This window comes from Musca autumnalis, unplaced genomic scaffold (genome assembly GCF_047663935.1).
Source record: "Musca autumnalis isolate F117 unplaced genomic scaffold, ASM4766393v1 scaffold_1, whole genome shotgun sequence".
Lineage (NCBI taxonomy): Eukaryota > Metazoa > Arthropoda > Insecta > Diptera > Muscidae > Musca > Musca autumnalis.
Window position 1 is genome coordinate 278,596,494 of NW_027411644.1, and position 25,892 is coordinate 278,622,385.

The 25,892-nt window shown below is 37.5% G+C and overlaps 1 protein-coding gene across 1 annotated transcript in view; it reads left to right on the forward strand.

Moving 5' to 3' along the window:
* Positions 1 to 25,892, forward strand: part of LOC141389570 (dynein beta chain, ciliary-like) — a 230,674-nt gene that overhangs the window by 200,307 nt on the left and 4,475 nt on the right. The window contains exon 18 of the mRNA XM_073961276.1: positions 20,740 to 22,161. Coding sequence (XP_073817377.1) covers positions 20,740 to 22,161 — 1,422 coding nt within the window. The remainder of the gene's footprint in view (positions 1 to 20,739; positions 22,162 to 25,892) is intronic.

The following is a 25,892-nucleotide window of genomic DNA, read 5'->3' on the forward strand; positions in this document are numbered from 1 at the left end:
TGCGGTGGATGCGGATGTGACAAAGTGAGCACATAAAAATTGGTCCTGGGTTTTCCTCCGTCCCGGCACGGACCAAAAAAAATTGGAGCAGGCATACCTGGCATGCTGCTCCCAACACACGCAGAGAAAAAATATTTTTCGCTTTTGTTGGAAAAACAATATCTATTTTTGCTCCAACAATTCATTTTTTTGTTCAAGCAAGAATACAATAAAGAATACCATAAAACAACAACAAATATGAAAAGAAAACACAAATCACGACGAAAAACACTTCTGCTATTGTGGTGTAAGTAGCTCAACTATCAAAATACAAAGAAGAATGAGAAAGAAGAAACAAATAACAAGTAAAAAAGCATTAAGTTCGGCCGGGCCGAACTTTTCATACCCTCCACCATAAAATATTCATTCCTGTCCCCAACTTTAAGTGAGTACGTTAAAATGTCAGATAATGTACATAAAATGCTTCATTCGGGAGGCCCTTTTTTATGGTGCCTATATCTAACTGTTGACAATTTTTGGTGGGCTAGAAATTGGGAGGTACTGTTATATAGGGGTTATAATAAAACATGGGCCTATGTTGACAGTTTTTGATGGGAGCCTTTAATGTCAAATAACTCCTAAATCGGTTAAAAAATTTAGCTAGAATCCTCAAAATATCGAAAATCGGTACATAACGTGGGAACTTCAAATGTCATTAACAGCTAGTTCGGAGGTATCTGGGCTATACGAAAATATGAACTTAAATTAACAATTTTTGTTGACTTTTAAATTTCAAATTACAGAAAGTTCGTCCAAAAAATAAAGCTAAGGTACGGAAAATCGGGGGTTTGTTTTGGGCCTATACAAAAACATGGACCTACGTTCGGTCAAACATTTTAAATAAAATCCTCAAAGTACCGAAAATAGGGAAGTATCGTTATATTGGGGCTATGTTGAAAATTGTTGATGCAGATGTGTGGTGACCACTACAACCTTCAAATGTCAAATTACAGTTAGTTCTGTTAAAAATTGTAGCTAAAATTGCCAAATTACTGAAAATTAGGAGGTACTGTTACATGGGAGCTATATCCGAACATGGACCTATGTTGAAAATTTTTGATGGAGAGGTGTTGTGACCACTAAGAACTTCAAATGTCAAATTACTGCTTGTTCGGTTTAATATTGTAGCTAAAATCATCAAATTACTGAAAATCGGGAGGTACCGTTATATGGGGGCTTTCTTGACAATTTTTGGTGGAGAGGTGTGGTGACCACTAAGAATTTCAAATGTCAAATGTTCAAATTACAGATAATTCGGTTAAAACTTGTTGGTAAAATTCTCAAAATACCTGAAATCGGGCGGTAACGTTATATGGGGGCTATTCCAAAACATGGAGCTATGTCCACTAGTTATATAAGTTTATTGACATTTAAGAACCCTAAATGTCAATTGATAGATATATCGGTCTGAAAATGTAGATAAAAACGTCAAAATGCCGTAAATCGGGGGGTACCGTTATATGGGGGCTATAGCAAAACGTGGACCTATGTCCACAAGTTTTGTCACATAAGTTTAATGACATTTAAGAACTTCAAATGTCAAATTATAGCTAAATCGGTCTGAAAATGTAGCTAAACCCGTCAAAATACCGTAAATCGGGGGGTACCGTTATATGGGGGCTATACCAATACGTGGACCTAGGTCCACAACTTTTGTTATATAAGTTTAGTTACACTTAAGAACCCTAAATGTCAAATTATAGCTATATCGGTCTGAAAATGTAGCTAAAAACGTCAAAATACCGTAAATCGGGGGGTACCGTTATATGGGGGCTATAGCAAAACGTGGACCTATGTCCACAAGTTTTGTCACATAAGTTTAATGACATTTAAGAACTTCAAATGTCAAATTATAGCTAAATCGGTCTGAAAATGTAGCTAAACCCGTCAAAATACCGTAAATCGGGGGGTACCGTTATATGGGGGCTATACCAATACGTGGACCTATGTCCACAACTTTTGTTATATAAGTTTATTGACACTTAAGAACCCTAAATGTCAAATTATAGCTAAATCGGTCTGAAAATGTAGCTAAACCCGTCAAAATACCGTAAATCGGGGGGTACCGTTATATGGGGGCTATACCAATACGTGGACCTATGTCCACAACTTTTGTTATATAAGTTTATTGACTTTTAAGAAACCCAAATATCAAATTATAGCTACATCGGTCTGAAAATGTAGCTAAAAACGTCAAAATACCGCAAATCGGGGGGTACCGTTATATGGGGGCTATACCAAAACGTGGACCTATGTACACAACTTCTAATTTATAAGTTTATTAACACTTAAGAACCCTAAATGTCAAATTATAGCTACATCGGTCTGATAATGTAGCTAAAAACGTCAAAATACCGTATATCGGGGGGTACCGTTATATGGGGGCTATACCAAAACGTGGACCTATGTCCACAACTTTTGTTATATAAGTTTATTGATACTTAAGAACCCTAAATTTCAAATTATAGCTAAATCGGTCTAAAAATGTAGCTAAAAACGTCAAAATACCGCAAATCGGGGGGTACCGTTATGTGGAGGCTATACCAAAACGTGGGCCTATGTCCACAAGTTTTGTTATATATGTTTGTTGGCACTTAAGAACCCTAAATGTCAAATTATAGCCAAATCGGTCTGAAAATGTAGCTTAAAACGTCAAAATACCGTAAATCGGGGGGTACCGTTATATGGGGGCTATACCAAAACGTGGACCGATATAGTCCATCATCGAACTTGACCTGCCTGCAAACAAAAGACGCATTTTCCCAAAATTTCAGCGTCCTATCTCTATTTTTGTGGATGCTAGAGTGATTACCACAGACGGACGGACGGACGGACGGACGGACGTGCTCAGATCGACTTAGAATTTTACCCTGATCAAGAATATATATACTTTATAGGGTCGCAAATGAGTATTTCAATGCGTTACAAACGGAAAAACAAACTTAATATACCCTCCATACTATGGTGGAGGGTATAAAAAGCTAAGTGTTTTGGAAACTTCCATCTCTGTTATGAACACATGTTAAATTTTGTTTCGATCTGGCAACTCCTTCATATAGAAACAGGTGTTCAAAAAAGACGCATCCGCAATTTTTTTACAATGGAAAAATTAGAAATGCGTGCTGTCATTAAATATTTACATAAAAAAGGTTTATCGGGACAAGAAATTCATAATGATATGGTGAATGTGTTAGGTGAAAGTGCTCCTTCATATGCAACAGTAAAAAATTGGGTTGCTGAATGTAAACGTGGTCGTACAAGCATTGAAGATGAACCACGTAGAGGTCGTCCAAAAACAGCAACAACAACAGAAATTGTAGCCAAAGTGCATGATATGGTATTAAATGATCGACGAATAAAAGTGCGTGAAATGGCTAATATCATGGGCATCTCAAATGATCGAGTCCATTTAATTTTGCATGAAGAACTACAGATGAAAAAGCTTTCTGCAAGATGGGTGCCGCATTTGTTAACAGTCGATCAAAAACGCATAACAATGAACATTTCTCAAGCTTTTTTGGATCGTTTTAAGCGAAATAAAATGAATTTTAAGCGTCGTTTCATAACTGTTGATGAGACATGGATCCACCACTATACTCCAGAGACAAAAGAACAATCTAAACAATGGACTGAAGCTGGAGGAAGTGCCCCAAAGAAGGCAAAAACAATTCAATCGGCTGGTAAGGTTATGGCAACGGTTTTTTGGGACTTCAAATGTATTTTATTGATTGACTATCTGCAAACTTGGGTTTGGGCGTCGGGTTAATAACCCTCCCCTAGAAAAAAACATCCTACTATGAAAAAACGAAAGAAAAGAAAAACAAACCCCTCTAAAGTTGACGAACCCCGCAAATTATAGCTACATCGGTCTGAAAATGTAGCTAAAAACGTCAAAATACCGCAAATCGGGGGGTACCGTTATATGGGGGCTATACCAAAACGTGGACCTATGTACACAACTTCTAATTTATAAGTTTATTAACACTTAAGAACCCTAAATGTCAAATTATAGCTACATCGGTCTGATAATGTAGCTAAAAACGTCAAAATACCGTATATCGGGGGGTACCGTTATATGGGGGCTATACCAATACGTGGACCTATGTCCACAACTTTTGTTATATAAGTTTATTGACTTTTAAGAAACCCAAATATCAAATTATAGCTACATCGGTCTGAAAATGTAGCTAAAAACGTCAAAATACCGCAAATCGGGGGGTACCGTTATATGGGGGCTATACCAATACGTGGACCTAGGTCCACAAGTTTTGTTATATAAGTTTAGTGACGCTTAAGAGCCCTAAATGTCTAATTAGAGCTAAATAGGTCTGAAAATGTAGCTAAAAAACGTCAAAATACCGTAAATCGGGCGTACCGTTATATGGGGGCTATACCAAAACGTGGACCTATGCCCACAACTTTTGTTATATAAGTTTACTGACACTTAAGAACCCTAAATGTCAAATTATACCTACTTCGGTCTGAAAATTTAGCTAAAAACGTCAAAATACCGTAAATCGTGGACCGATATAGCCCATCATCGAACTTGACCTGCACAAAAGTTGTGGACATAGGTCCACGTTTTGGTATAGCCCCCATATAACGGTACCCCCCGATATACGGTATTTTGACGTTTTTAGCTACATTATCAGACCGATGTAGCTATAATTTGACATTTAGGGTTCTTAAGTGTTAATAAACTTATAAATTAGAAGTTGTGTACATAGGTCCACGTTTTGGTATAGCCCCCATATAACGGTACCCCCCGATTTGCGGTATTTTGACGTTTTTAGCTACATTTTCAGACCGATGTAGCTATAATTTGATATTTGGGGTTCTTAAAAGTCAATAAACTTATATAACAAAAGTTGTGGACATAGGTCCACGTATTGGTATAGCCCCCATATAACGGTACCCCCCGATTTACGGTATTTTGACGGGTTTAGCTACATTTTCAGACCGATTTAGCTATAATTTGACATTTAGGGTTCTTAAGTGTCAATAAACTTATATAACAAAAGTTGTGGACATAGGTCCACGTATTGGTATAGCCCCCATATAACGGTACCCCCCGATTTACGGTATTTTGACGGGTTTAGCTACATTTTCAGACCGATTTAGCTATAATTTGACATTTGAAGTTCTTAAATGTCATTAAACTTATGTGACAAAACTTGTGGACATAGGTCCACGTTTTGCTATAGCCCCCATATAACGGTACCCCCCGATTTACGGTATTTTGACGTTTTTAGCTACATTTTCAGACCGATATAGCTATAATTTGACATTTAGGGTTCTTAAGTGTAACTAAACTTATATAACAAAAGTTGTGGACCTAGGTCCACGTATTGGTATAGCCCCCATATAACGGTACCCCCCGATTTACGGTATTTTGACGGGTTTAGCTACATTTTCAGACCGATTTAGCTATAATTTGACATTTGAAGTTCTTAAATGTCATTAAACTTATGTGACAAAACTTGTGGACATAGGTCCACGTTTTGCTATAGCCCCCATATAACGGTACCCCCCGATTTACGGCATTTTGACGTTTTTATCTACATTTTCAGACCGATATATCTATCAATTGACATTTAGGGTTCTTAAATGTCAATAAACTTATATAACTAGTGGACATAGCTCCATGTTTTGGAATAGCCCCCATATAACGTTACCGCCCGATTTCAGGTATTTTGAGAATTTTACCAACAAGTTTTAACCGAATTATCTGTAATTTGAACATTTGACATTTGAAATTCTTAGTGGTCACCACACCTCTCCACCAAAAATTGTCAAGAAAGCCCCCATATAACGGTACCTCCCGATTTTCAGTAATTTGATGATTTTAGCTACAATATTAAACCGAACAAGCAGTAATTTGACATTTGAAGTTCTTAGTGGTCACAACACCTCTCCATCAAAAATTTTCAACATAGGTCCATGTTCGGATATAGCTCCCATGTAACAGTACCTCCTAATTTTCAGTAATTTGGCAATTTTAGCTACAATTTTTAACAGAACTAACTGTAATTTGACATTTGAAGGTTGTAGTGGTCACCACACATCTGCATCAACAATTTTCAACATAGCCCCAATATAACGATACTTCCCTATTTTCGGTACTTTGAGGATTTTATTTAAAATGTTTGACCGAACGTAGGTCCATGTTTTTGTATAGGCCCAAAACAAACCCCCGATTTTCCGTACCTTAGCTTTATTTTTTGGACGAACTTTCTGTAATGTTTTATTATAACCCCTATATAACAGTACCTCCCAATTTCTAGCCCACCAAAAATTGTCAACAGTTAGATATAGGCACCATAAAAAAGGGCCTCCCGAATGAAGCATTTTATGTACATTATCTGACATTTTAACGTACTCACTTAAAGTTGGGGACAGGAATGAATATTAATGCTTTTTTACTTGTTTCTGTTTATACCGCGCTTTTTGTGCTAGGCTAAGAAGTTTCCGAACTGCCCTAGTAATTGTTGAATAGGACAGTGTTTCCACTGGAGCAACACTTACTTTGGAAAAGCCCAAGTGACTGAATACGGACGTACATGTGGCTATTCGCAGATCGGATATTATAATGGACGAAGTTCTCGGAATTTGAAAGAATTCTAAACACTGTACATCAGCGTATGGGGAGTAACTATAGCGGTGGTTATGAATTTTGACCCAATCTGGGGTCAGATGATGTGTCCATAAATTTGATGGCAAAGCGGGATTCGTATGATTTTCGAATTGGCTGGAAGGTTCATCCGAATGTGTACTACAAAGTACATCACGCAGACTCTTACTTGCACCCAGATGTAGGTGTAAAGGATAATCAGTTCGTCCACGGAAGTTGCAAATAGCCCGGTACGAGTTACAAAGGACAAGCCGGTTTGTAACTGGAAGTCATGAATTTTGTCACCTGGGTGGTTGCTATAATGAATTATCTGGATGGAGTATGGTTGGAATGACGAATATTGGAAATCTCGAATCCCGCAATAGACTCAAATTTGGAGTCTGATTGTCGAAAAGGAACCAATTCAACTTTGGAATCAGTTGGGATATATTGAATGAAATATTCGAATTAGTGCGGAGTAGTGCCAGTAAGGAATAATTTTTACTCGAATGGATCGGAAACGTCTCTTGTAGTCGAATAAATTTTGGAAATGCGTTGTCATATTCCGTACATTGCAGAAAATTACTCTCATCTTTTGAACAGATGAGTACTGGATTGGATTGAGAATACCCATGAATTGAAATTTCGTCTTTTGGATCAATGTATGTGGAAATGGATTTATCATACTCCATCAAGCCGGAATAACTCATGTTCTGGAACGGAATAATGTATACACGATGAGACCTCTCGGAAGTGGAGGACTTCTCTGGATTGGAACAATGCACATTGGTCTCAAATGTGAATTCTTTGGCCAAAAGTCAATTTTTTGACATTCTTCTTTTGAGTTTTTTCTTCGCAATATGGAAGTAAACACTCCAAAACAACAAAAACAAAGATTGTTTATTCCAAATTTGCATTTACCGTTAGACGAGAAGGAGTCAAAATAGAGATTTGTTTACTGTGTTATTAATAGAGTTAAGTGCGCAGTATTTTGTGATAACTTGTGGGTTATAAAATCGCAATAAGTAAAAATGTAAAGGTAAAACTTAAATATGGAAAAGAAAGACGAATGTAAATAGATTAATTTTCCAAAAATAACAGAAGAAAAATTCGGTCTAAGAACAAAGTTATCAACATATTTCTGAAACACTCTTAGATTCTTACATTTTGTTTCAATGGTAAAATTGTTCTGGACCGAAATAATTTTGATCGCTAGTGGTCGATGTTAGAAAAAAATCAAAATTATTTGTTGTGTATACTTTAATAAAAAAAATCATTTCAAGGTGCGATTCGTTGCGATAAATGATGCACAATTTTTTCAGGCTACATCAAATTCCGAAATACTTCATATTCGGCTGGTACAAATTTAATTCTAAGAAACACAATTATGAACCGATTTTTCTGAAAACTTGGTATTTTTATTTTGAGAGTCCAGAGAATATTCCAACCAAACAATGTCGAAATAGGTCCACATTGGGGTATAGCCCCCATATAAGGGTACCCCCAGTTTAAAATAAGTTGACAATTTTAGCCATATTTTTAAGCCGATTTAGCTGTAATTTTGCATTTTGATTTCTTAGAATATATGAACCCTTCGCACCAAAAACTATAAACATAGGTCGAAGTTTTAGTTTAGACCCCATACAATGGGGTCACCCTGTTTAAAATATTTTAACGTTTTTTATGGAATTCAGGGTGAAAATAATTCTGAATTAATATTTTGTGACAGTAATTATAAATAAAACTAAATATCAATACAAAAAGGACGTACAAGTAGTTTTGGCCAGAAAAATTGGATTTCAGACCAGTGTGCAATGTAGCGCTAAGATTTGACCAGTAGCACCAAAATGGAAATCCTTCCTAATTGGAAGAATGGATGTATTAGCAGACCTCACGGAAATGTAGGACTGCTTAGTATAGGAACAATGAAGTGCAGGAACTGCATGAGTAACGCCGGAAGAAACTCATCTTGGAATGGAGAAACGGATGCATTAGGAAGCCTCTCGGAAATGGAGGGCTCCTTTGGATTGGAATTACTTACTTAGCTGGCCTTTTACAGAACATTTGTTCCATAAGCCGAACTAAGAAAAAATCTCCAATCCTCTCTGTATGCTGCTGTATTTTCCCAATCTGGAATATGTAGCTTTATGACATCTCGTTTTACTTGTTCGCTCCAGCGAAGCTTTGGCCTTCCAGATCTGCGAGAACCTCCATGCGGCCCGTATTTATACACCTTTTAAGGGGGTTCATCATCACTCATTCTTATAACATGGCCTAGCCATCGCAATCGTTGTATCTCGATTCGTTCAACTACATTGATGTCATTGTATAGTTGATACAGCTCGTTGTTCATAAGACGCCGATATTCGCCGTCAACACAGATTGGCCCGTAGATCTTTCGAAGAATTTTTCTCTCGAACACAACAAGCACTGCCTTATCTGCTTGAGCAAGTACCCATGCTTCGGAACCATACATTAGCACGGGTAGTATCAGTGTGTTGTAAAGTGTTACTTTTGTTTGACGAGAGGTGGCTTTATTCCTAAACTGCTTACTCAGCCCAAAGTAGCATCTGTTAGCCAACACTATTCTTCTTCGTATTTCACAACTGATGTTATTTGTTGTGTTTATGGCGGTGCCGAGGTAGACGAAGTCCTTTACTACCTCAAAATTGTAGGTACCAACATTCACAGGTTTTTTGGTTGGTTTTTTCGCCGTTTACTGCCAGACCAACTTTAGCAGATTCTCTTTCGACTTTTGCAAAGTTGGCAGTTACATCCTTTACCGATCGACCCATGATGTCAATGTCGTCGGTATAAGCCAGTAACATATGGCTGTTCGTGTATATCGTTCCATTTCTTTTGACCTTCGCGTCTCGTATGACCTTTTCCAGCAGGATGTTGGATAGATCACACGACAGGCCGTCTCCTTGTCTGAAACCTCTTTTGGTAATAAACTCTTCGGAGAGGTTCTTTCCTATTCTAAGTGAGGATCTCGTCTCAGTTAATGTCATTCTACAAAGCCGAATGAGCTTTGCAGGAATACCAAAATCAGACATGGCATGGAACACCTTTGAACGTATAGGGCTGTCGAATGCTGCTTTATAATCGACGAAAAGATGGAAGGTGTCGATCTGCATTTCTTGGGTCTTTTCCAGGATTTGTCTCAAGGTAAATATCTGATCAATGGTGGATTTGCCAGGCCTAAAGCCGCACTGATAGGGTCCAATAATTTCATTGACCATAGGCTTTAGTCTCTCACACAATATGCCAGAAACTATATTATATGCAATAGGGAGCAGACTTATGCCCCTGTAATTGGAGCACACAGTCTTATCACCCTTCTTGTGGACTGGACATAGGATGCTCACGTTCCAATCGTCGGGTACGCGTTCTTCCTGCCAGATGGTGCTAACTAGCTGATGCATACACCTTATCAGCGTGTCGCCCCCGGTTTTGAACAGCTCGGCTGGTAGGCCATCTGCTCCTGCCGCCTTATTATTCTTCAGCCGTTTTATTGCTGTCTTTACCTCATCTTGGCCGGGTGGTATACATTCAATACCATCTTCTGTGATTGGATCTGTGGTATCTTCGTCGACAGCTTGGAAAAATGATCTTTCCATATCCTTAGCACACTATCTGTATCAGTTAGCAAATTGCCTTGCTGGTCTCTTCAGTAGGATGTGCCTACACCAAAGCCATCAGTTTGATGTTTCACTCTTTGGTAGAATTTTCGGACTTCGTTCTGTCTCCTGTACATCTTTAATAGTTCACACTCCCTCTTTTCCATCTCTCTCTTTTTCCTGCGGAAAAGACGTTTCTCCTCTATCCTTTTCTCCCGATACCTCTCTTGAGTGCTACGCGTTGCTACTGATTGTAAAGTAGCCCTATATGCCGCATTTTTTCTTCGGTAGCAGCACGGCACTCCTGGTCATACCATGGATTCTTTGGTGGAGGTCTCTGGTATCCAAGTACTGATTTTGCGGCTGTTTGCATGGAGTGGGCAATATTTTGTCATTGTGCTAATGTGCTATTGGGACGAGAAGCGCTTTCATTAAGCAATTGGGTCAGTTGAGTGGAATATGCTGTGGCTATCTGTTGTGTTTGCAGCTTAGCGATGTCCAACTTTCGTGTTGTGTCTGTCCGTGCTTTATTTGCAACGTTTAGACGGCTACGTACCTTTGCTGCAACGAGGTAATGGTCCGAACGCTCGATGAATGTCTTCCATATATCACAACGTGATCAATTTAATTTATTGTTCTTGGTCTGGAGACAGCCAAGTGCCCTTATGAATATCGAGATGCTTAAATCTGGTACTGCTAACTACCATGTTTTTTGCCGCTGCGAAGTCTATCAGCCTCATTCCATTGCCTGATGTTTCACTATGAAGACTGAATTTCCCGACTGTTTGTCCAAAGATTTTCTCCTTTCCAATTTTTGCATTAAAATAGCCTAGAACAATTTTAATGTCATGGGCAGGACAACGGTCATATGTTTCTTCTAGGCGCTCGTAGAATATATCTTTGGTCTGTTCGTCCTCGTCTTCGGTTGGAGCATGAGCGCAGATAAAGCTGATGTTGAAGAATTTTGCTTTTAATCGAATTGTAGCAAGTCTTTCATTCACTGGGGTGAAGCTGGAGAGCAGATGTTTTAACCTCTGAATTAGTATGTGGAAGAACTGGATATGTAACACCGCCAGGAAAATCGTTCACCAACTCAGAAACGAACAGACCACAGTTGGAATTCGGAGAGCATGTTTGAATGCTTTCAGCGGAGCAAGTGGACTGTATGGAAGAACATTGAGTGGAGTTGACATTCAAATCAGGTTTGTGAGTTGTGATAGTTGACTGTGTCGGTGAATAGGCATTACCAGAATCATCATGGAGCAGGGCATGATGTCGCTTTTGGCAATGGACACATGTACTCTTGGAAGGACAATTTCTCACACGATGCGTCTTGGAGAAACAGTTACAGCAAATACCAAATTCTTTTATCATTGCCGAACGTTGTCGTGGATATAAGGAAATAAATTGTGGACACTTTCGGATTGTGTGCAAGGATGAGGAGGAGCATAGCCGACATTTTGGAAAAGAACAATTGCTTTTAGTAGGTGTCGAAGTATTTGGAATCATTTCATCTGGAATACTACTTATGATTGGTGAGACGTCTGTATTCTGAAGACGCCCATGACTTCTGTCAATCCCGCCATGCATTTGGAATAAACGGATGAGGCATTTAGGAATTTCTCGTGAAGTCTAGTTAACTTCAGAGATTTATCAGATCTTGTATCTGTATGTTCTCGAACATATGTATCGAAGGGGGATTTTATGTCAGCCCATGTGGATTCTAACTCGTTCATGTGAATTCTCACCAGCTGAGATGAGGTGAGTGGAATAATGCCACTATTTATGGAAGAATCGAATTGAACGAGGCGACTGACGGAATTCAGAAATTTATGAAAAGACATTTTGCGAATGTTTGGAAAATATTTGGAGGGCACCCAATTGCAAATGTAGAAAAACGTTCTGAAATAGTCCCAGGTTTCCGTTTTGAATCTTGTTGCCTTGGAAAGGTTTTATCGGAGTACAAAACCTCAGAGGGAAAAAGATTAATAACTTGAAGTTGTTTTAAATTGAACTTGAAATTAAAAATTTCACAAAGAATGGAAAACTGCAGAAAATTTACAAATTATATAAGAAATATATAATCGAAATATGGGCTTATTTGGAACACGTGATGACGAGAGTGGACAATCGGGATCTCTTTTGGTTACAGGAGATAAAAATAAATGAATCACCATCGCTTAGGATGGATTAGGAATAGTATTGAACACACTGGAAATGGTATCGGAGGGAGTAAATGGAAATACGCTCTGTGAGACGAAGTCGACAAATTATATGAAGTGGAAATGGAAACGAGAAAAAGTAATGTTCTCGTTCTCAAATGGAAACTTCACTCGGAAATAGAAATACTAAGCCAATTTTCCCACAAGAGCAGTTACAGCTTCCTTGGAAATAATATAAAATAATAAGTAGCACATCGGAAAAAAATCACACGGAATTAATGATATACTTTCCAGAAAGTAGCTAAATCCAGGAATGAATCGAAAACATATTGAAGGAATTACGTCATTACAAGTACTCCCTTGTATGGAAAGTGCCTTCTAGTGGTCGCTGCATGTAATACAAGACAGGAGAAGTGCAGGAATTCACAAATATTGTAAAATAATACGGAGAGTACAGAAGAACCGGAAGAAATTCGTTCAGTAATGGAACAATTGATGTTCTTCTAGCTACTACCGTTTGGTAGAGCGACGCCTAGCGGATGTGTGGAGCACTATAAACCAAGAAAAGGTTAGGAGAGTGGAAAATTAGGAAGTACCGAAAAGCCAGAATAATTTGGAAGAAATATTGAAAATTATGAATTTTCGGCTGTTTCGGTTGTATGAGGTGCGACACCTAGCGGATGTACGCGACACTACGCATTTGAAAAGAAAACCAAGCCGACGATATCGAAGAATTTTCAGAAGAATTAGTAAAAAACCCGAAGAGATAGGAAAAACCGTGGAAAAACAAGTAAAAAAGTGTCAGTCGGCTTTGCCGACAGATATATACCCTCAGCCAATGTGAAGCGAAACTTTTCCGATCGAATGTATTTAAGGCCTCTTCAGAATTTTGTGGCCCTTTTTGGACATTTGAACTTGCCGCAAAAATGTGGATTAGGAATTAACTGCACTAAGACACCAATGTTGAACTTTTATAGGGCAGGTACCCTTAAACTAAATTTTGTAAAATATTCCAAATATCCAAAGTTTGGACCAAATTGGTTGCCTCATTCAAGTGATATCATCCTAGCATTTTAGTGCAATTTTTTAAATATTGAGGAGAAGTACCGAAAGTTGTGGACCGGTATTGCCCATGAAACAAACTGAATATAATATGACGAAGACCAAATATTGGACCAAATCGGTTGAATTTCCCGAATGTTGGGCAAAAGATTTTGGCATTAAAGTCGCCTAGAATAATTTTAATGCCATGGGCAGGGCAACGGTCATAAGTTTCTTCTAAGCGCTCGTAGAATATATCTTTGGTCTGTTCATCCTTGTCTTCAGTGGCGCAGATAAAGCTAATCTTGAAAAATTTTGCTTTTAATCGAATTGTGGCGAGTCTTTCATTCACTGGGGTGAAGCTAGAGACCAGATGTTTTAGGCTCTGGCCAACTACAAATCCGCAACCAAACTCATGCTTTGTGTCATGGCAGCTATAATACGGAGCGTCACCTTTAGGTGTTGTTGTGACGCATTTCCCAATCCATCGTATTTCCTGTATGGCAGTAATATCGGCCTTGTACTTTTCAAGTACATCTGCCAATGCGTAAACTGCACCTTCTCTATAAAGTGTGCGAACATTCCAGGTGCAGATTCGCAGATCATGGTCCTTCTGCCACTCTAACAATTAAAAAAAAAACTAAAGAATTTTGGAAAAATCATTAAGCGTTATTTTTTGTCTGCACTCGCTTTGCTATTGTCAGTTTTATTCGGTTATACTTCTACGAATGGGTCAACATCATTCCGCTTGAGATGAATGATAAATATATGCTATGACATTTTTATATGTTCCACTTAAGGCCACCCACTCAAAAATTCCTCATAGTCTATAAAAATATAATTTCCCCCCTTATCTCATGGCACCATGGTTTAAAACAATTACAAAAATATGTTCAACGTTCTGTTTTCAATTACCAACTGATAATCGCCTACATACGAGTATGTTAAAACACTTTAGTGGCCATTAATGTTGTCGTCTACTTTAAACTCTTTACAAGTAACACAATTTTGTATGTCCCTTATTGCCCAAGGATATTTTGTGTGTGTGATATGACACAATTCGCTGTTCCTAGATCCCCTTCGAAGCAGTCCGAATGAAGAACAAATAAAATTGTCATTCAGGGAATAGCTCGTTCGTTGCCAGTAATGCCAAAGAAAATTTAATTTCCGATGCATATGCCAGAAATTATTTCTGGTGGTCTGTACGTACAAACATAAAAGGACAAACGAATGAAAGCAGCCAAGCACGCACGTACGAACTCACACGCCCACCAAACATTCAAAGAAGTGAGAGAACTTTATATTAATGGACTTTTTATATTTTTTCTTACATTCGACTTTGAATGGCATACGTTTTGAGTTCGAACGAATTTAACAGGTTATGACCATGTGATGGACTGACTGACAGACTGACCACCTTCCGCCATCACTTTTGATAAGAAATTAAGTACACAATAAGTGTAAGGATAATAATAAAATGAAATACGTATGTACTTTCATTGAACAATTCACTTACATGATGTTTACACCCACCCCAGCCGACTGGTGATGGAGATACCAAAAACGGAGAGAGAAAGAAAAAGCAATAGTCCATAAAAGTCCAATGTCCATTCGAAAAAATTGTATACTCAATATAAAAACACTTATAATGGTATAAAATAAAAAGTATGTCCTTAAAATATCCTTACATATTGTCAGGGTAACAAACAAAAAAGAAAAACATGTACACACTTTTAACGAGTAACACCATAGCTCCGCATTTCCTTTTTCCTTCATGTTGTTGTTGTTTAATGGTTCAGTCCATGCTGTGCCTGCCCCTTAACAATTGAACAAGGCATTACATCATATCCTTACATCCTATCACATCGACCATTACTCATTTTACATGTCCTACCAGACATTTGCAGACCTGCAAGGCATTCTTCGTAAATATTCCGATTATTATTGTGACTTATGAGTATTAATAATTTATTTATGACTAATATTTATTTTGTGTAAATTAAATAGAATTAAATTATTTGTACAAGTGTATGCAAATAAATATATTGCTACGTACATATGTCCGGCATTAGGACATGCACACGCACGTACACTCATTCGCACACTCACCAATCGATAATGTGAGGAAAGTTTTTGTTGTAATGGCCTTACGTGGTATCTTTTGGGCGAAGATGATACAGTAAGAGATTATATTGAAATGGAATTTAATATCTTAAAGGCGTTTAAGAGAATAGAAACACATGGACATTAGTGACAAACGTGTAGTATGATATATTGGCCATACATTTCTTACGTCCCAAAGTGGTTCAGAAATCGATTTTCCTGACCTAAACCCCCAATTTTGTTTTTTGTGACCGATTGCTAATTTCTATATGGGATTCGATAGTAAACATATTGAAACTAAGGAATGCAACAAAATCAAAATATTGGAAGGTGTGGGCGTGGAGTACTCCTACAGACGAAAATTTTTCCCAATTTTTGAAAATCTGTAATTTTTGCAAATTTTTGGAAAAAGAAATATCTATTACTCAGAAACTATAACAGATATATGGTCTGTTCTAGAACTGCAAGAATCTACTAATTTTTACTATTTTTTCCGATAACATAAAGGACAAAATATTATCGTAGTAATAAATAGTACATAGCTTCTTGCAGGTTCTGGAACAGAGCAATTGTGTTCATGTTTTTTTTTTTTGTTATGTAGGCAGGATTGTTGCCTTTAAGAGTCGTTTTGTTAAATTACCGTAGCGTTTACACGAAGTGAGCTATTTTATTTTTCCTCAGGTACTAAATTTTAGTGAAATTCCAGGTTTAGTGGACTCGAACTTTTAAGGAACAGCTTGGAACAAAATTCCGTTTTCAAAAAATGATGCCCGAGAGCGTCCTCTTTCAGGCCATATATAGTTTTGTACCCATTCCGTTCCGTCCGTTTAACACTTTTTTAAGCTTTTTGGAACTACATGGTTAAAAATTGTTATTTTTTTCATACCGTTTCCCATATAAATTAATGCTTTTTCACACAAATGGAAATTTTTATATGAGTTTTTATAAGAGTTGTAAGAGTTTCATGAAAGGAGTATTTTTTTTAAATTTTGGAAAACATTTAAACTTTTTGAAAAAAAAAATGTAAAAATATTTTTTCCAGATTTTTTTTTTTTTTATTTTTATGGTCTGTTCATTGGGGTTTGAACTTTTTTAAGTAGTTAAAACATATGAAAAACTCAAAAACTCTCATATTTTGATGGAAAATATGAAAAAACTCAAATTTTTAATTTTGACCTTGAATTCCTCTGCAACCGCTAGACCGAATTTGGTGGCTTTTTATGCGGCTGAAAATGTTATCTGTCGAACAAAAAAAGAAGTATGAAAATGGGGTTTATCATGAACGGCAATTCCCCGTGAATTTTTTCACTTTCTACCTTAAGTTGCAACGGCGTAGAGACGAAACTCACGGGGAAATTTCATTCATGATAACCCCCAATATCTCTATCCGTTCAAAAGTTAGAGAGTTTTGACCAGGAAAAAAGATTCTGAACCACTGTGCGTCGATTTAAATCCAAAAAATGCTAGGGTTGAATGACAGTTTTTACACGAGAGCAAAGCTCCAGACTGATTTTATGATGCAGGCACATTTTCCTGCAAAGGTGATGAAGGTAATCTGATACAAATAGTGAGTGTACTGAGGATCTGGAAGGAGAAGGAGTAAATGGTATATGTATGTCCCAGCCAAAGTAGAGTCATTACAGCAATTGGCTGAAGAACAATAAAGCAGCAGCAGCTGATGCGCTGGCAGTCGAACTGTTCAAGATCAACGACAAAATGCTGATGCATCAGCAGATTAGACAAAATTTGAGTGGAGGAACGCATTTCCAACGATTGGAACTTCAGTCTGTTATGTGCCGTGCACATGAAAGAAGACATGACAGTTTGTGCAAACTACTTGGAATAAGTCTCCCACCACGCATCGCATATAAAGTGCTGTGAACCTATGGCCAATAATACAAGTAAGAAAGTATCAGTCAGCTGTGTCGACAGAGATATACCCTCAGCCTCGGACATAACAAAAAGAAGCAAACAGAATACTTCTGACGTCTATAGGTTTTTTTTTTGAGTTTTCGGGTAAATATCTCAGGAAGTATGGATTTGTCTCCATGTTTGGATTTGGATCCTAGTGGGCTAAAAACACTCTAACAAAAATATTGTAGGTCCATGATTTGGTATACTGCCATATGATTTATATCTCGATTTATTTCGGCAGATGTTAACCAAGTATTCAGACCCAAGGGGTTTTAATAATGAACTCAGAGTGAACTCGATCCACTTTTGACAACAGCCTCCATGGGTTACCATCGGAAACTCCCAGCGAGAGTTATCTAGCGGATTTGCCATTTTAATTTGTGCCATCAAAGATTCCAGAAGATTTTAGGCCATCATCTCAGGAAATAACAAAAGGACAACCTGCTGGAAAAAATTTCAAAAAGAATCCGAGAAGAGCTCTTAAACTTCACTTTTTCCGAATTTTGTGTGGGAGGTGGCCGAAGGAGTGGGCCGATATAGTCCATATATGTACCCGATCTATGCCTCGAAGAAACATTACCATATGCAAAGTTATAACCAATTCGGTAACTCCCTTCGACAGTTATCGTGCGCACCATTTTAGCGAAAATTTTTGAACTTTTGTGGAGGAGGTACTGAACATAAACTATGTTTGGACAAAATATTACGAATGCTTCGCTCGAGATTTATCGTGCACACCAGCCGACCAGAGACACGGACGAACATAGCTAAATCGACTCCAAATTGTCTAAAACAGATTTCGTCCAAACATACTTGGGGTCCAAACCCATTATTTCGATGAGGTACATTTTTGGTCGTATCAAAGTGTATATGAGGAAAAGTCAAATTTTTTTAATATTCCATTTGAAAAAAAATATTTTTTTTAGATTCACTTTGGCAGTTTTGTTGAGATGTGTTTACTTATTATTTAAAAAAAAACAGCTTAATCTCATATTTCTTGTGTAAAAAAAGGATGTAAAGACGGAGTATTCCAAAAAGAGAAGCAACAAACAGAGAGAATTGGATTTCTTTTCTTAGTTCGGTTTATGGAACATATTTTATGTAATGGGCCAGCTAAGGTAGCAAGAAAGGAGTGTTTAAACATTTCCTAGCCAATCACATCTGATATGCCTAAGGTCATAGCTAAATTACTTCAATCCATTAAAAACTTTCATAAATGATGACCTAATAAGACAGAAAAAATTAAAAATTTATGATATTCTACTGCTCCTTAACGTGGAAGTAGTGCTTAGTACTTTCATAAACGAAATGAACTAATTGTTCCATGGCACAATTACCCAGGTAGTGGCATCGTAAAATTTTGAATATGTTATGTCAAAATTTTCTTTATGCTGTTGGGGAAATTACAACAAAAATATTTTTTTTTACAATTGATCTAGCGGCGCGAAAGTCAAAAAATCAAATTATAAAATTGTGAAATGTTTTCCATTGTATCGATTACAGACACTCTGCTGACTAAAATGTTGTTTTTACTTTTTTGTTGTTGTAAATATTCACTCAGCTATTCACTGTCAAGTGCAAGACATTTTGATGCATCATATTTTAACAAAATTGTTGTTAAACCCGTATTTCATATTTGTTTAATTGTTAGATAAATTCGTAATAAAACTAAACAAAGTTTATTTGTTATTGATAGGGGAGGGTGTAAGTAAAATTTAAAAAAGTTTGGGGCGTGAAGTTCCATAGTTATATAGCAATACATTTTCAAAAATTATTATTTTTTATGTTTTTAGTGCAATATACTTTCGTTGAATGAATTGAATTTGAATTTTTTTTACTAATTAATTTGGACTTCCTAGATTCCGAATAACCCCAATTAAGCTGCAAATAGCTGCAAATCTTGCTGATAAATGGTCTTGAAAAATAGCTTAGATGCTCAAAATACCCAAAATCTGTCGGTACAGTTATATGGGGGCTATATCAAAATGTAGAGCTATGTTCACAATTTTTGGTGGAGAAGATGTATAACCAACGAAAAATTCAAAATTCAGCTTATTTGGTCTGAAAATGTAGACAAAATCCTAACATTACCGGATATTGGTAGTTACCGTTATATGGGGACAATATCAATACGTAGACCTATGTTCAAAATTTTTGGAGAATGTTTGTGTCCACTAGGAAATTTGGCCCAAAATACTGAAAATGGGGAGGTACCTTAAAAGGGGCCTATACCCAAACGTGAAGCTATGTCCACAATTTTTGGTGGAAGGGTTAAGTGATCACTAGAAACCCTAAGTACCAAATTACAACTAATTTGGAAGGAAAGGGTGGCTTAAATCCTCAAAGTACCGACTATCAGGAGGTACCGTTATATAGGGGCTATATTAGCCGATGTTGTTCATATTTAGTCCATTATTACCCACGGACACAGACTGAGTTTGTGCAAATTTTCAGAACGATATCTCCATTCGTTTCCAAGTTATTAATTTCGCGCAGCTAGATCAGTGATTTCGACCACGGTGAGCTGGTGTGATACCACTACCTTGGTAATTGTGCCATGAATTGTTCCTATTTACTTCAATGCAGTTCGTGGTAGACGGGAATAAGAAGTTCAGCACTTGTTACCGGCGTCTTACTTAGTATTGGGTACGAAGAGTTTAGAAAATAATAATTTCATAAATGGCTTCCATCTATCAGAAGTTGATCGACTTGGTTCCTCCTTTTTTGATTCACTACAACCTAATATTCCCCAAATATTCCGAAAATATTTTCTCTTTAAAAACGTTCTGCTTATGGCAATGATTGTCGATGACATTTGCTTATCATTTAATTGCAAAATGTTAATGACAATGCAAATGAGTTCGGTTACTTCATTTATGGGGTGATTAGCCATATTTATGATTCGGACTAATGTGGACAAGCATCTACAAAAGGCAGAGTAAATGAAGAAATATATTTGTATGTGCGGCTGTAACTTTATCATTGCAATCAAAAGAAAGAGCATAAGGACACGTACCATGACTTAATTATTATTCTTAATAATGAAATATTAATTTAAATCAAATTAATCAGTTGTTAACCAGGTCAAGTGTGGTTTATGGATAGATTTTAATAACATTTTTGGGATTTTTGAATTGATAATTACAAATCAGCATGACCGAGAAGATAATATAACATCTTTGTGGCTTGTATATAATGCTAAAATAAAATTTATGTTCCCCTTTTCTCCTCTCTTTACCTCTCCTTAAAGCTCTCATTTAAATTGGACAACACAAGCACCTTGGATGAACTGATGAAATTGGAGTTACACAAACACGATGAGGAGATACGCAACACCGTGGATAGGGCCATCAAAGAGATGAATGTAACAAAAATTTTGGATGATATCAAAGCAATTTGGTCTCGCATAAATTTTGATAGGGAGCCGCACCAAAGACGACAAGTTATAATTCTGCTCAAGGTTTCCGAAGGACTCATAGAAACTTTGGACGATAATCAAATGCAAATACAAAATATTGCCACCTCCAAGCACGTCGATTATTTGCTGGAGAAACTCAATCACTGGCAAAGGGTTTTGAGTGGTGTGGAATTGTTCATCGCCAATTGGTTTGAAGTGCAACGTAAATGGGTTTATTTGGAATGCATTTTTATAGGATCCCCCGATATCCGAGCCCAATTACCCAAGGAATCGCAATTTTTTGAAGAAATAGACAGAGAGTTTATTGGACTTCTAAACAAAATCCAAAATGTCCAAATTGCCATTGATATTGTTACGGAGCATTGTTATGTCTTTGAGGCCTTGGAGGAGTTACAGAAACGTCTGTTGATTTGTGAAAAAGCTCTTAACAATTATTTGGAAACGAAACGTTTGGCTTTTCCCCGTTTCTATTTTATCTCATCGGCAGATCTACTTGACATTCTCTCCAATGGCAATAATCCGCAAATTATCGAAAGGCATTTCATCAAATTATTCGATTCCATTCTGCGGCTTTCTTTCGCCTCCTATCGTAACCACAATGCCATTGGCATGTATTCCAAGGAGAATAATGAATATGTTCCCTTCATAAGTCCAGAGGGTATACCCTGCGAGGGACGGGTGGAATTATGGCTTCAAATATTAATTACGGAAATGCGCCACACCTTACATGAACTATTTAGCAAAGCTTTGCAAGTCCAAACAGAAAAGTCACGTGACAAATGGCTCAATGATTGGCCAGCCCAGGTGGCCCTGTGCTGCAGCCAAATCTCCTGGACCGCCGATGTTAATCGTGCCTTTGCCTGGATGGAAGAAGGCTATGAGGCAGCCATGAAAGATTTACACAAAAATCAAATCGTACAACTTAACTCGCTAATTAATCTCCTACTGGGAGAATTGACACCCGGAGATCGTCAAAAAATTATGACAATTTGCACCATTGATGTCCATTCACGTGATGTGGTTTCACGTATTATCCAAGCGCGGGTGGATAGTTCATTTGCATTTCAATGGCAAAGTCAATTGCGTCATCGGTGGACTGAAGTCGATGAGAGTGGAGAGGATTCTTTGGTGGCGGAAGATTGCTTCGCCAATATTTGTGATGCTGAATTTCGTTACGCCTACGAATACTTGGGTAATACTTCGCGTTTGGTTATAACACCTTTAACGGATCGTTGCTATATTACACTGACGCAGGTAAGTCATATTAAATATATAATATTACCATTAGCATTTCACACCTTCCACTCACCATAAAATAATATTCATCAGAATACGAGGGGCACTAGAAAAGTTTGAGGCCTAGGCAACACGCAGTGTCGCCAGGCGTCATTTGAAATTTTTTGATAATTTTGATAGTTTTTAGCCTAAGCGTACTCAGGACAGTTTGGCATACGACCATTTGTTGGGTTGTTTACAGTGCACTGTGGTTCCGCCCGTGGACAAAAATCGAAATTTTTATGGCGACAAATTTGATTGCGATTGAAAGAAATATTCTCTAAACACATTAAATTTTTAATATCCAATATTATTTTTGCCAATTTACAGCGGTAATATGTCAAGTTAAGTCGAAGAAGTTGAGACTTGTATGCGGTGCCTTAAAAACGAAAACTAGATCCGCAAAGCATTCCTAGTCTATGAGTTAAATTAAAAAACATTGCAGAGGTAAATGTACAATTTCCAAAATGAAACTTATATGTAGTTGGTGGCATTGACTATGTTTTTACGAAAAAACATATTGAAAATTCGTTTTATAAAGGCCTGGGTACATAAGCTGCTTTGACTGGTTGCCTTGCTTTCCTGCTTCATTTCTGACATAATAAAAATAAAAGAATAAAGAAGACCGAGCAAATCTCGAACTGGGTTGCAAGGCAAGGCAGCTTATGTACGCAGGCCTTAACTTCCTTAAAAATAAATTCTTTGTAAATGACTTTTTGTGCTATTTTAATGTCATTACTATAAATTTTGTTGAGGTTTACTAATTTTGGCCCTGTAAGGGCAAGTCCAAATTTTTTTTAAAATACAGGGGAAAGTCTCTATTTTACGATAAAATGAGATCAAGCTGGCCCAGCTACCACCCGGTAAGTTATTCCCCTTATACCACGCCTAAAAAATCGCCAAAATTCCGAAAATCGGGAGCTACGTTTATATGGGATCTATACCTAAACGTCGACCTATATTGAACATTTTTTGCAAGGAAATATATTGTTCCCTCAGAACACAAAATGCAAAATTACAGCCAAATCGATTGGAAAATTTGGCCAAAATTGTCAAAATACCGAATATCGGGAGGTACGTTTATATGGGAGCTATACCTAAACGTGGACCTATATTGAACATTTTTTGCACGGAGGTATGGTGTTCCCTCCGTAGTCAAAATACAAAATTACAGCCAACTCGGTTTGAAAATTTGGCTAAAATCGTCAAAATACCGAATATCGGGGGGGTACGTTTATATGGGACCTATATCTAAACTTGGACTTATAATGAACATTTATTGCACGGAGGTATGGTGTTCCCTCAGAACACAAAATGCAAAATTACAGCCAAATCGATTGAAAAATTTGGCTAAAATCGTCAAAATACCGAATGTCGGGAGGTACGTTTATATGTGAGCTATCCTTAAACGTGGACCTACATTCATTAAAATAGTTTTTCTCTCTTTTGGGCTCGTTATAAAACTATGTTTAAAATTTCGAGGCAGTAGATCGATTATAACTATTTGGCACTCCTTTCCATACAAGTGGGACCACTGTGCAGTGGCTTGAACAGATCACTTTGCAAAAAATTGGAATTTACTTGTGAAAATTTTCGTCCGATCATTTTTCACAACTTTTAACGTGAATATTCACGGCAAGAGTACATCGATCAAATTAAATCTTTGTCTGTCGATAAAGGACCAACACTCGCCAAATAACGAAGTTCGTCAGGGTCGTCCCAAAACGATCGCTGTGCCACAAAAAATTAAGCCGTGTGTAAACGGATAATGCAAGATAAAATGGATCCAGGTGACGGATCATGGAACTATGAGTATGAAATGTAACTATGCCCGAAAAATCGCAACAATCGCCAGAAGATGCTGTAAAAGCGTTCAAAAACCATGTTTTTGAGGCGTCTCAATCAAGCCACTGCACAGTGGTCCCACTTGTATGGGAAGGTGCGACAAAAATATTTATAATCGTCGGATCAATATGATTTCTTTAGCATATGCTAAAAATAAGTAAAAAATACTTTAGCCAAAAAAAATCATCAATATGGGTCCAGTTTTTCATATAGCCCCCATGTAGCGGTATCACCCGATTTCAGGTATTTTGAAGCTTTTATCTACATTTTCGGCCCTAATTGGCCGTACTTTGGTATTTGGGGTTCCCAATGGTCAGAAACCTTCTGCGCCAAAAATTGTGGTCTTAGGTCCAGGTTTCGGTATAGCTCTCATATTACGATACCTCCCGATTTCAGGTAATTTGACGACTTTATCAGCATTTTCGGCCCGAATCGGTTGTAAATTGCCACTTGGAGTTGTAATTTGCTATTTGAAGTTCTTAGTGGTCAAAAAACGTCTCCGACTGGTATCGTGGTATATATATATATTCCATTTGAGGTCAGAATATTACTTGTTTTTCATATTTTATGTAGCATCATATATGTATATATATATATATATATATATATATATATATATATATATATATATATATATATATATATATATATATATATATATATATATATATTCCGATATGGTGAATCATCCAACGTGATCTAAAATCGGACAAACTATTACTTACTTACTTAGCTGACCCATTACAGAACATTTGTTTCATAGGCCGAACTAAGAAAAGATCTCCAATTCTCTCTGTTTAGTGCTTCGCTTTCTGGAATACCGCGCCTTTTCATCTCGTTATCCACTTGTTTACGCCATCTATTCCTTGGCCTGCCAATTCTGCGTGCACCGCCAAACGGCCCGTATTTATACGCGTTGCTAGCGGGTTCATCATCGCTCATTCTTATGATATGGCCTAGCCAACGCAATCGTTGCATCTCGATACGTTTAACTATATAGATGTCGTTGTATAGCAGATACAGCTCGTGGTTCATACGACGTCGATATTCACCGTCAACGCAGATTGGTCCGTAGATCTTTCGAATTTTTCTCTTAAACACACCAAGCACTGCCATGTCTTCTTGCCCAAGTACCCAGGCTTCCGAACCATACATCAGCACGGGTAGTATCAGTGTTTTGTAAAGCGTTATTTTTGTTTGATGAGATCTCGTATAACCTTTTCCAGCAGGATGTTGAGTAAATCATACGAAAGGCTGTCTCCTTGCCTGAAACCTCTTTTGGTACAAAACTCTTCGGAGATGTTCTTTTCTATTTTAACTGAGGATCAAGTGTCAGTTAGAATTATTTTACAAAGTCCGGGATACCAAATTCAGACATGGCTTGGAATACTTATGAACGTAGTGGGCTGTCGAAGGCTGCCTTATAACCGACAAAAAGGTGGTAGGTGTCGATCTGCATCTCTTGGGTCTTCTCCATTATTTGCCGAAAGGTAAATATCTGGTCAATGAAGGACTTGCCAGGTCTAAAGCCGCATTGGTATGGCTCAATTACCTCATTGAACATAGGCTTTAGTCGTTCACATAATATCCCTGACACGATCTTGTAGGCAATCGGGAGTAGACCTATGCCCCTATAGTTAGAGCATACAGCGTTATCCCCTTTCTTGTGGACGGGGTACAGATACTCAGGTTTCAATCGTCGGGTATTCGTTCTTCCTGCCAGATGGTACTAACTTGCTGATGAATACACCTTACCAGCGTGTCACCTCCGGTTTTAAACAGCTCGGCTGGTAAGCCATCGGCTCCTGCTACCTTATTATTCTTCAGCAGATTTATTGCTGTCTTTACCTCATCTTGGCTGGGCG